At 44.0% G+C, this 12,774-nt stretch overlaps 1 protein-coding gene across 2 annotated transcripts; it reads left to right on the top strand.

Moving 5' to 3' along the window:
• The first annotated feature begins 3,000 nt into the window (after window positions 1-3,000).
• Window positions 3,001-6,159, top strand: LOC109752970 (uncharacterized). 2 transcript variants are annotated; one of them, XM_040399741.3, is made up of 6 exons: window positions 3,001-3,509; window positions 3,615-3,665; window positions 4,119-4,221; window positions 4,802-4,963; window positions 5,339-5,421; window positions 5,879-6,159. In XM_040399741.3, exons 1-3 carry the CDS (start codon window positions 3,237-3,239, stop codon window positions 4,134-4,136), a joined length of 342 nt encoding a protein of 113 aa, XP_040255675.2. In that variant the 5' UTR covers window positions 3,001-3,236; the 3' UTR covers window positions 4,137-4,221; window positions 4,802-4,963; window positions 5,339-5,421; window positions 5,879-6,159. The 2 variants fall into 2 exon arrangements, with proteins under 2 accessions (XP_040255675.2, XP_073365111.1); XM_073509010.1 differs by having other exon boundaries at window positions 3,008-3,665.
• Window positions 6,160-12,774: the final 6,615 nt, after the last annotated feature.

Here is a 12,774-nt window from a genome sequence, read left to right as displayed (position 1 = left end):
ACGTTCACTGGTTAAGAGAAGAAATGCACAAGTTTTTATTTGTTTTCTACCTAACGAATGAACGGCCATAACTTTGCAACCGTAAGTTGGATTAAGGTGATTCAAAAACCTAACCTCATTGTTTGTCGAGCCTAATCCAATTATAGTGGTCTCATGAACATTTGAATATTTATTTTGGCAGCCACTATTCATTTGGAAAATGGCATCGTTCTACGGTGATGATTCCTTCCGGTTATTAAATGACTTGCTAGTTTAATACATGCCTTGTGCTGCCCTGTTAGCATAATACTTTTATTGTACTTACCATGTTGATGCTATGACTTCACCTCATACCATGCGTTCCAATTATTTGATTTTTTTTAATTTTCTGTGCCCGTTTCAAAATGCGGTCAAAACGGCGGGCATGACCGTTCCTAGCTAGTGGTTGAATCTTGGAAAACTTTTGTTGTTTCTCTGATTAAATAGATACTTTTGTACCTAAAAATGATTTTTGGGAAAAATAAAGATCAAACTATGAGGCAGCCGCAGTTCAAATTTGACCCGCTTCCAACTGAATTGGCAGAATTTGTCTTTTTCACGAGAGGTGGATAAAATCTTTTGACACCCAACCATTTGGACAATTGTGCATTGAATATGGCCTAGTATTTTAGAAAATTGATTTTGTCCAAATTTGCAACAATTATTTGGTAGGTCCTTCAAAAAAAACTCATTTGGGCACTCGGAAAATGGAAAATGATTTTTTCGTCGAAAGAAAATGAAAACTTCCTTAGGCAACATTGTTTGCCATTCCAATATGCACCCTTGTGCACAGTATGAGATCATTTGAACAAACTATGCCATGAATGTGGCCATAAGATTGATCATCTAGCTTGAAAGCCATTGATCTCCACACATGATAGCTCGTTTCTGAGAACACTTTTAAAAATAATTATAGTATTAAAAGTTTATTACTTTTTCTGGTAACTTGGCCACATATAATGACACAATGCGAAGGTTTTCCAACTATTTGATTTTTTGAATTTTTTGTGCCTGTTTGAAAATGCGGTCAAAATGGCGGGCATGACAGTTCCTAGCTTGTGGTTGAATCTTGGAAAACTTTTGGTGTTTCTCTAATTAAGTAGATACTTTTGTACCTAAAAATGATTTTTGGGAAAAATAAAGAGCAAACTATGAGGCAGCCGCAGTTCAAATTTGACCCGCTTCCAACTAAATCGGCAGAAATTTGTCTTTTTCACGAGAGATGGATAAAATCTTTTGACACCCAACCATTTGGTCAATTGTGCATTGAATATGGCCTAGTATTTTAGAAAATTGATTTTGTCCAAATTTGCAACAATTATTTGGTAGGTCATTCACAAAAAAACTCATTTTGGACTCGGAAAATGGAAAATGATTTTTCGTCAAAAGAAAATGAAAACCTCCTTAGGCAACATTGTTTGCCATTCCAATGTGCACCCTTGTGCACAATATGAGATCATTTGAACAAACTATGCCATGAATGTGGCCATAAGATTGATCATTTGGCTTGAAAGCCATTGATCTCCACACATGATAGCTCGTTTCTGAGAACACTTTTTAAAAATAATTATCGTATTAAAAGTTTATATTTTTCTGGTAACTTGGCCACTTATAATTACACAATGCGAAGGTTTTCCAATTTTTTGATTTTTTTTATTTTGCATGTCCGTTTCAAAATGCGATGAAAACGGCGGGCATGACCGTTCCTAGCTAGTGGTTGAATCTTGGAAAACTTTTGTTGTTTCTATGATTAAATAGATACTTTTGTACCTAAAAATGATTTTTGGGAAAAATAAAGATCAAACTATGAGGCAGCCGCAGTTCAAATTTGACCCGCTTCGAACTGAATCGTCAGAATTTTGTATTTTTCACGAGAGGTGTATAAAATCTTTTCACACCCAACCATTTGGTCAATTGTGCATTGAATATGGCCTAGTATTTTAGAAAATTGATTTTGTCCAAATTTGCAACAATTATTTGGTAGGTCCTTCACAAAAAAAAACTCATTTTGGGCCCTTAGAAAATGAAAAATATTTTTTTCATCGAAGGAAAATGAAAACTTCCTTAGGCAACATTGTTTGCCATTCCAATATGCACCCTTGTGCACAATATGAGATCATTTGAACAAACTATGCCATGAATGTGGCCATAAGATTGATCATATGGCTTGAAAGCCATTGATCTCCACACATGATAGCTCGTTTCCGAGAACACTTTTCAAAAATAATTATCGTATTACAAGTTTATTATTTTTTCTGGTAACTTGGCCACATATAGTGACACAATGCGAAGGTTTTCCAATTTTTTTATTTTTTTATTTTGCATGCCCGTTTCAAAATGCGGTCAAAACGGCGGGCATGACCGTTCCTAGCTAGTGGTTGAATCTTGGAAAACTTTTGGTGTTTCTCTGATTAAATATATACTTTTGTACCTACAAATGATTTTTGGGAAAAATAAAGAGCAAACTATGAGGCAGCCGCAGTTCAAATTTGACATGTTTCCATCTGAATCGACAGAAATTTTTATTTTTCACGGGAGGTGGATAAAATCTTTTGGCACCCAAACATTTGGTTAATTGTGCATTGAATATGGCCTAGTATTTTAGAAAATTGATTTTGTCCAAATTTGCAACAATTATTTGGTAGGTCCTTCACAAAAAAACTCATTTTGGGCACTTGGAAAATGATTAAAAATAGCTAGAAAGATTAAATGCATACAAATTGGTGCTCATCCAGAAAATGTGGTCTAACTTGAATGAAAATTTGTGTGACGCCCTTTTGCAAAATATTTTTGCTAGCTGCTTCACAAAATAGCTCTATCTTTAGTACTTGAAAATTATTTTAAATCATAGATTCTCAGATCAATCAGAACACTTCTCACGGATCACCCCACTCTATCTGATCTGAACCGTCCACACCAGGCGGATCCAACGTCTCTCACTCACCTCTTAGTAGGCCAACCCAAACCCTAACTCGACTCCTCTCCCCTCTCTCCCCCGATTCAGATCCACTCCTCGTAGTCGCCACCTACCTCCTGCCCTCGATTCAGCCAATCCCGCCGCCCGCGCCCGCGCGCCACCACCCGCTCCTCCGCCCCTCTTCCTCCGTCCCTGATGCCTCACTCGCCGCCTTCCGCCCCAGGGCCTCCGCGCTCGCGCCGCCCTCGGCGCCGCACCTCCACCGCCACCTCCGCTGGTTCCTCGCCTCCGCCTCGGGCGGATGGCCGACAGCGACGCCGAGAGCCGCGGGCCGCCCGTGGCCGCCGTCGATGTGAGGAGGGGGATCTTCGACCGCCTGCGGGCCACCGGCAACCAGGAGGCACTCTCTGGCCCCTTCTTCGATCGCGCGCTCGAGGACCACTACGAGCGCCTCCCATCCAGCTACTACATCGACCTCGATGTGAACAAGGCCGACGATGTGCTGCTGCACTGCCGACGAGATCCAGCCGCCCTCTCCCTCTCCCCTCCGTCTGCCCCGTCGTCCGTCCCCGAGGTACCCCGCCTGACCGCCCCCAGTCAGTTCTCTTCTCCGTGGCTGGATCAGCGCGGCGTGTTCCTGACGTTTTTTCTCTCTGTCTCTGTGGTTGGACCGATGGAGAGGGTGCTCAAGGATGACGCCATCCAGGAGAAGGGCGAGCGCGCCAGGATGGTAATCACCCCCCTCCCATCTGATCTGCTTGTTTTCCTTCTTGGTCTGACTGGGTCTGCTCGTTCGTCCGTTGGTTCGATGGCGCTATTGCAACTGTGTGCAATTAGTTTATACTGATCTCATTTGGACTACAAAATCCATAGATTGTTAGTTCGACAAGTACCAGACCAACAACCTGACTGCCGGCTTTGCTTAGTAGGATCCGTAGGTAACCGTGGCACACACACACACTGATGTTGTATTGTTGTTGCATAATGTGCTTTTGCAACTGTGCGCAATGAGTTTACGGGTCTCCTTTGACTGCAAAAGCTGAATATCACTCCCTTTGTTCATAAATAAGTGATGTGGTTTTAGTTCACTTATTTATGACCAGAGGTAATACTTTGTAGAATCATTGTTCAGCCTCTTTGTTTATGTGGGGTTCTTATTCATTTGATTTCGTCCTCCTGGCAGGCATCTTTCGTATGTTGAACAGCAGCAACGGCGAATTCGAGCGGATGATGGAAGGCCTCAGTTTGGGGCCAAGAAAAGGCGTGGACGAGGCCATTTCTGCAAGGTCTTTCTTGATCGGTTGAAATGTTTGGTTACCCACTGTCTCCCTGAAATATATAATCATGCTTTCATTCTGATTTGTACATCATCCTGGATGGTCTGCCCAAAAGATGATCATAGCTTTTCTGTTAGCCTGCTTTGCAGCTCATTTTTTTTATTTAAAGAACAACCATGTGGCACAGTGGTTCTACTTCTCATAAATTGACAAAGAGGTGTTGTGTAACAAAGAGGTGTTGTGTAAATTGGTGTTTGTTTTGAGTTTTAGTCTATTAAAGATTCTTTTCTGTGCAAAGAGGTGTTGTGCATGGTGATCGCCTTCAATTTACTTTCTGCCTGTAGAGTTACTGTGTTAAATCTTGAATGAAGCATCCGGGTAGTTGCATCTCTTGGGTCAAGTTCTCAGATGCTTGTATGTATCTTGGCTCAGTAAATCGATATAATCCTTACTTAGCTATGAAGGGACTTTCATGAATCATAGTGCTGGTGTGTGGCTGCCATGCATCTCTGGATTATTGGTTTAGTGTACTGTAGATATGTGATCCTTTTATCTAACTAGCTTGTATGTACTTGTTCTTGAACTGCAGGTCGCGGTGGTTTTGCTGGAAACAAGTTCAAGATGTCTCTGGGTCTGTCTGTGGCAGGCACTATCAACTGCGCTGACAACACTGCTCCTGAATCTGGCGGAGCTGCCGCTGCCGTCCCAAAGGGCAACCTTCATCATACATAACCCCATAACAGGCCTCAAGGTTATGTGCCCCATCGAAGCTCTTTCTAAATTACTGAAATGAATATGGCTAGGCCTGATGTGCTCTTGTATCTATTGCTCGATTTGTTATGATTTGATTCACCAAGAGTGATTCTTCTACTATCTTGTAGTAAGGTTAATTGTACAACAATGGATGATTCTAATTTGGTTATTGCTAGAATAATTCATCAACTTGAGATATGCTGGGATGTTACTGTAGGTGTCAAAGTTTGTTTGACCTTTGATTGTCAGTCAGAAGTATTGTATGCATCCATAATATAATTTGCAGCATTAATTAGGTCTTGCTATAGTCTTTTTTAAACTTCTTATGAGACTGAAGTATTCGTTCTGATTTCTGGTTTGCTGATTGTTGTAGACAAATGTATGAAACCTCTTAACTGTGGACAACAACTACTTCCTTGAGAAGGGCCATCATTACCCATCAAGTATGCCATTGAGGTAATTCACCAGTCCCTCCAGCACCAACTATGTATTTTCTCTAGTATGCTTAGGTTTTCGATGTTGTTGTGGTAGCCCCATCGTTGTTGCGTTGAATCTCATGCCAGCGCTGGTGCGCCTGTGGCTTGATGTGCCGTGATCTTTATTTGTGTAGGTTTTGTTTGATGGTATGCTTAGATTATGATCATAAGCATGGTGGTTTGATGATGCTGAGGCCGGCTGTGAAATTGAATTGTCATTCATTACATGCTCTGTTAGACCATGATATAGTTGCTGGAACTGAGCTTAGTATTCATGTGTGTATGTGTGTGTGTGTGTGTCGAGTAAAGTTGTGGTTTGTGCTGCTCCTTTGTAACATGATGAAACAAATAATGTCCTTTACTCCTTTTTTGAATGGAATGTTCATAATATATTGGCTCCAGTTTTTCTAATTCCTATCAGTTGATTCATGTAACAGGGCATCCGTCGAAGGCCCAGTCCTGACTATGGCCCTCCAGTGAGTCCGACATTTGATCTCTATTGAAGGAGCTACATGTAGAAGAAGAAAACACTTGTAGAGCTTGTAACTGTGATTCCCATACTTGTAGAGCTTGTATCAACTAAGCTTGTATTACGTATAACTTGTAGAACTTGTAAAGTACTGTATATGTTATAGCTTGTAGTATGTGTCATTTGTAGAGCTTGTACTGTATCTGGCTATTGTTAATTGAAGTATCATGGGTGTTTTCTGCTTGCCAATTTAACTACTTGTTATTTTCTTACTGGCAAATTGAAATATGAAGAATCTGAACCTAATAGATGGGACCCACTTATCAAAACATGACAAGTGGGACCTGTTTGACTAGTGGGCCCATTTTATAAAAAAAGGAAACTAAAACTGTTGGTACAAAAAGGCCACGACCCATGAACTAAAAAGGCTGAATTGTTGGGCTTGGCCCATGAAGTCGACCAAAAATTGACAGGAAAAAATATAGAAAGGCTGAATTTTTGGGCTCGGCCCATGTAAAACACCAAACTGGACCGAGTTGATTCTTATCAACGACCTTTTCATTTGGTCGCAATTTTGTCACATCAGCTTGCCACGTCGGATCCGACGTGGCCTGGGCAGACAGCCAGCAACCAAAATGGAAGGTCGTTGAACCAATGACCTTTTGTTTTGGTCATTGCCTTCCACGACCTTCTCACAGAGAAGGTCGTTAATTTCCATTTACGACTGTCAGCTTTTGACCATCTGTTTTGGATCAAAAAAAGGTCGCAAATGAAAAACAATGACCTTTCAGTGACCAATAGTGATGGTCGCAAGTTGACATATTTCTTGTAGTGATTGCTATTGCTTTGTTCATGTCATATACATATTCCTTTGACTATGAGATTATGCAACTCCCGGATACCGGAGGAATACCTTGTGTGCTATCAAACGTCACAACGTAACTGGGTGATTATAATGATGCTCTACAGGTATCTCCGAAGGTGTTTGTTGGGTTGGCATAGATCGAGATTAGGATTTGTCACTCCGAGTATCGGAGGTATCTCTAGACCCTCTCGGTAATGCACATCATAATAAGCCTTGCAAGCAATGTGACTAATGAGTTAGTTACGGGATGATGCATTACGGAACGAGTAAAGAGACTTGCCGGTAACGAGATTGAACTAGGTATGAAGATACCGACGATCGAATCTCGGGCAAGTAACATCCGATGACAAAGGGAATAACGTATGTTGTCATTACGGTACGACCGATAAAGATCTTCATAGAATATGTGGGAACCAATATGAGCATCCAGGTTCCGCTGTTGGTTATTGACCGTAGAGGTGTCTCGGTCATGTCTACATAGTTCTCGAACCCATAGGGTCCGCACGCTTAACGTTCGATGATGATTTTGAATTATATGAGTTATGTGATTTGGTGACCGAATGTTGTTCAGAATCCCAGATGAGATGATGGACATGACGAGGAGTCTCGAAATGGTCGAGAGGTAAAGATTCATATATAGGACGATAGTATTCAGACACCGGAAGTGTTCCGGGGGTACCGGTTACGTATCGGGTCACCGGAAGGGGTTCCGGGCAACCCCCGGCAAACTATATGGCCCTAATGGGCCAAGAGAGGGACAGACCAGCCCCTAAGGGGCTGGTGCGCCCCCCTATAGGCCGAAATGGGAGGGGAAGGAAAGGAGGGAAGGGAGAAGGAAAGGGGAGGATTCGGCCTCCCCTTTCCTTCCCTTCCCCCCTCTCTTTCCTTCCCCCTCCGATGCATATGGAAGGGGGGAGGCCGACTTGGAGGAGGCGCCCAAGCAGGATCCCTCCTATTTGGGGCGCCCCTTGCTGCTCCCCTCCCCCTCTTCCAATATATATGTGGGCGGGGGGCATCGCTAGAACATACAACATTGATTCTTAGCCGTGTGCGGCTCCCCCTCCACAGTTTACGCCTCCAGTCATATTGTCATAGTGCTTAGGCAAAGCCCTGCGTTGATCACTTCACCATCACCGTCACCACACCGTCGTGCTGACGAAACTCTCCCTCGACACTTTGCTGGATCAAGAGTTCGAGGGACGTCATCGAGCTGAACGTGTGCAAAACTCGAAGGTGTCGTACGTTCGGTGCTTGATCGGTCGGAACGAGAAGAAGTTCGACTACATCAACCGCGTTGTCAAATGCTTCCGCTTTCGGTCTAGAGGGTACATAGACACACTCTCCCCCTCTCGTTGCTATGCATCCCTAGATAGATCTTGCGTGAGCGTAGGAAAATTTTGAAATTGCATGCTACGTTCCCCAACAGCGACGTGCCCCCTCCAACTCCGTGACGCGCGCCCTCATGGTGGGCGATGACGGGCTCGAGCGCATTCCTGGCACCGCCCATGGCGACGCTGCCAGCAACCACCCAATAGGACGCATCCTCCCCCAACCAGGCTATGGGCTCCTCGAGGTGGGCTGCTACCTCTTGAGCTTGCATTTGTTTTTCCCTTGAAGAGGAAAGGGTGATGCAGCAAAGTAGAGTAAGTATTTCCCTCAGCTTTTGAGAACCAAGGTATCAATCCAGTAGGAGACAACGCAACAAGCCACTGAATACCTGCACAAACAAACACCAACTTGCACCCAACGCGATAAAGGGGTTGTCAATCCCTTCACGGTTATTTGCAAAGAGAGATCTGATATAGATGGATAAACGGTAAAGTAATATTTTTGGTTTATGGAATGGAAAGTAAAAGATTGCAAAGAAAGTAAATAGGAAACTAAAATTCTATATCGGAAACTTATATGACGGAAAATAGACCCGGGGGCCATAGGTTTCACTAGAGGCTTCTCTCAAGATAGACAATATTACCGTGGGTGAACAAATTACTGCCGAGCAATTGATAGAAAAGCGCAAAGTTATGACTATATCTAAGGCAATGATCATGAATATAGGCATCACGTCTGTGTCAAGTAGACCGAAATGATTCTGCATCTACTACTATTACTCCACACATTGACCGCTATCCAGCATGCATCTAAAGTATTAAATTCATAAAGAACAGAGTAAGGCATTAATAAAGATGACATGATGTAGAGGAATTAACTCAAGCAATATGATGAAAACCCCATCTTGTTATCCTCGATGGCAACAATACAATACGTTCCTTGCTGCCCTTACTATCACTGGGAAAGGACACCGCAAGATTGAACCCAAAGCTAAGAACTTCTCCCATTGCAAGAAAAATCAATCTAGTTGGCCAAACCAAATCGATAGTTCAAAGAGACTTGCAAAGATATCAAATCATGCATATAAGAATTCAGAGGAGATTCAAATAATATTCATAGATAAGCTAATCATAAATCCACAATTCATCGGATCTCGACAAACATACCGCAAAAGGTATTACATCGAATAGATCTCCAAGAACATCGAGGAGAACTTTGTATTGAGAATCAAAGAGAGAGAAGAAGCCATCTAGCTACTAGCTATGGACCCGTAGGTCTATGGTAAACTACTCATGCTTCATCAGAGAGGCAATGGTGTTGATGTAGAAGCCCTCCATGATCGAATCCCCCTCTGGCAGGATGCCGGAAAAGGCCCCTAGATGGGATCTCACGAGTACAGAAGGTTGCGGCAGTGGAAAAGTGGTTTCGTGGCTCTCCTCGAAGGTTTTGGGATATTTGAGAATATATAGGCGAAAGAAATAGGTCGGTGGAGGCACGAGGGGGCCATAAGGGTGGGGGCACGCCCTACCCCCCTGGGCGCGCCTCCCGACCTTGTGGCCGCCTCGTGGCTTTCCTGACATGCACTCCAAGCACTCTGGATGTCTTCTGGTCCAAGAAAATTCATCGCAAAAGCTTCATTCCGTTTGGACTCCACTTGGTATTCCTTTTCTGCGAAACTCTAAAACAAAGAAAAAAAACAGGAACTGGCACTGGGCTCTAGGTTAATAGGTTAGTCCCAAAATCATATAAAATAGCATATTGATGCATATAAAACATCCAAAACAGATAATATAATTGCATGGAACAATAAAAAATTATAGATACGTGGGAGACGTATCATGGGCGACGACGGAGGTGGCACAAAACGCGCGGCGACGGTGATGGCGGAGCCCCCCGCACGGTGGGGGCTCGAGCGAGTGGGTTCGCCACCCTTGCTTCTTCTCGATTTGTTGTTCCATGCATCACCATGCTACTCACCTCACCACCGGGGTTCTGCGCCGCGAGCTTCAAGTGTCCCAACTCTGTGCGAGGGGGGAGGGGCGCTTAGGTTGGCTGGCGAGCTCTCGTTGGTTGTGCTCCCTGCCGAGTACCAACAGTTCTGCCGTGGGGATGAAACAAGGGAACAGGGACCTGGACATGAGCCGAAACATGTGCGGCAGCGCCGTCGACTAGATATCATCATAGACATTGTTGGGATTTTTCTGCTCAATTTCTCCCCTAGGATGATCTTCATTTCAGCTCAAAATGCAGTTGATAGTGTTTTTTATTTACAACCATGGCAATTATGTGCAGTGGATTTTTTCTATGAAATTGTAGTTGACAGTGTGTTTTTTATTTGCGATCATGGCAATTTCTGTAGTGGAATTGCCATGAACTAGTGCATGTAGGCTGTCACAGCTAGCCCCGGGCGTTCGGTCTTTTCGGTCTTCCAAGAATTCGGTCTTCCAGAATTGAAGACCGAAATAATTTCGGTGTTTTCGGTCATTCACTATTCGATCTTCGGTCTTTAATATTCGGTCTTCGGTCCCGACCAAATAGACCAAATTAATTTCCTACAACTCATATTCATGTTACTTCTAGTACTAATACATGTTTATATTTGGAAGCAGAAAGTACCAGTACATGTTTATATTCAACAGCAAGTAACAAGATTTATATGACACAAAGTAAGAAAATTCATGATTCATGGTCCAGCAACAATATTCATGCATGCATAATCATTTACATTTTGACAGGAAGTAAGAAGATATATAATAAGCAACACCAGTCCATGGAATACACAGGCAGCTAACAACAAAGACCACCACAACATAGTACGACACCTTCGACAACTGTTGGTTTGGCATCTTCATCTTTAATAATGCTACGTAAGACGGATTCTCCTGCTTCTGCAGCTGCGGCTTCTGCATATGCCTGCCTCTTCCTCTACACTCATAAATGCATCATCTTTCTCATTCAACTCCTCATCATGTTCAGATTCTGGTATAGGAAACATCTACAAGAAAAGAGGACATTGGTCTGTCAAACAAACAACATTGACATGATAAAATCACAACAGAAATGGACAACATGTATATATCTCGTTTCAGCAAACAAGCACAGATGCATTACTGTGTAAGTACTAAAGTATTGAAGCTGCTAACATTTGACACAAAACAATCGTCTCCAAGTGCTGACTTTTGGCACAAAGCAATGGCATGTATTGTCTACAAAATACATTCAGCTGCGATGGAGTACCTCACCTTCAGCTGCGATGTGGGGAACCGAAAGTGGGTAGGGTTAGCCGATGAATAGTGTGGAAGAGGATGTGTGGTGGTGACGAACTGTAGTTGTTGAACTAGTCGTCGGGAGGTGGAGCACCGACGGCGGATGGTCGCGTAGCAGGCGGTGGAGCAACTGACGGGAGGTTGGGGTTGGCGGCGCGGGCGCCAGTCTTCACAGGTCAAGGCTGCCGCTCGGTGCACCTTTCTTCACCTACCAGGGCCGCTGCTCGGGTGCTGGTCTTCACTGGCCAGGGCCGCCGCTCGGGCGCCGGTGTTCGTTCACGGGCGCACGACGCGCATCGCTCCAAAAACGACAAATTTGACCTATGGACAAAACAAAATCACAAAATAAACTGTTGGCAAAAAAAATTCATCCAGTTGACCCTTTTGTGTAACGCCCGACATCTAGGCGTCACACTAAACTGTGCAGCGCCTAACTAACAGGCGTTACACGTCTGACCAGCGTCGCACCCTAAATTATCTGAAAAATACTAAGTCAGTGTGCGACGCCTAAGAGGTAGGCGCTACACTATAGAGTGTAACGCCTAGTGTGTAGGCGTTGCACGAGACCGAATCTTTAAGAGCACGGTTAATAGTATAGCCAGCTGCTGGATATAAGCCAGTGACATGTCATATACAACCCATCTTATAGCCAACATGTATAATAGTAGATCAAAAGAGTGTACTACTTTTTTATTATGTGGCCCACCTTTCATTCTCACAAAGTGCCTAGGAGCACGTGCTAGAGCTGGCTCTTCACGAAGAGCCCTCTTACCTTCTCTCTCCTCTTCTCTTTGCTCCAATTAAACATAAATATATTAGTTTATTCCTTATAGCCCTACTATACTTACTCGACGCGCCATACGCCTAGCAGCAGCTCGTAGCGTAGGGGGTGCATGGTAGCGCCATGTATGTGTCGGGTGTAGGGCTGCGGGCATAACGGAAATGGGTAGATGTGCAATGGTTGTCCCTGTCCGACTGCCCGTCATGTGTCAAATTTAAATCCAAAGATGGATGTGCAGGGCTAGCTAGGGCCGGCTAGGGTGGTGAGGCTAGGGGCTAGGAGTACGGCGATGATGGAGATGGGATTTGCATGGGGTGATCGCGTACCATATGCACTGCGGCCACTAGTGCAAAAAGTGCAGCGCCTAGGGCCACGTACCACCACCTGACATGCACTGCGGCCACTAGTGTAGATAGTGCAGCGCCTAAAGGCTAGGTGTTACACTGCACAGTGTAGCGCCTAGCTCTCAGGTGTTGCACGCTGACTTAGCATTTTTCACGCAGTATAGGACATGATGTTGGCGAGGCGTGTAGCGTCTATCAGTCAGGCGCTGCACAGTATATTGTGGCGCCTAGATGTCGGGCGTTACACAAAATGGTCAATCGGATGAAAAAATTTCGTCA

The sequence above is a fragment of the Aegilops tauschii genome, chromosome 2 (assembly GCF_002575655.3).
Source record: "Aegilops tauschii subsp. strangulata cultivar AL8/78 chromosome 2, Aet v6.0, whole genome shotgun sequence".
In the NCBI taxonomy this organism is placed as follows: Eukaryota; Viridiplantae; Streptophyta; class Magnoliopsida; order Poales; family Poaceae; genus Aegilops; species Aegilops tauschii.
Note: the sequence above shows the minus strand (reverse complement) of the source record. Positions and strands in the feature narration are given on the sequence as shown.

Bases quoted from the DNA above. Each gene is read 5' to 3' on its own strand.
- LOC109752970 (XM_073509010.1), top strand. From the start codon at position 3,237: ATGGCCGACAGCGACGCCGAGAGCCGCGGGCCGCCCGTGGCCGCCGTC.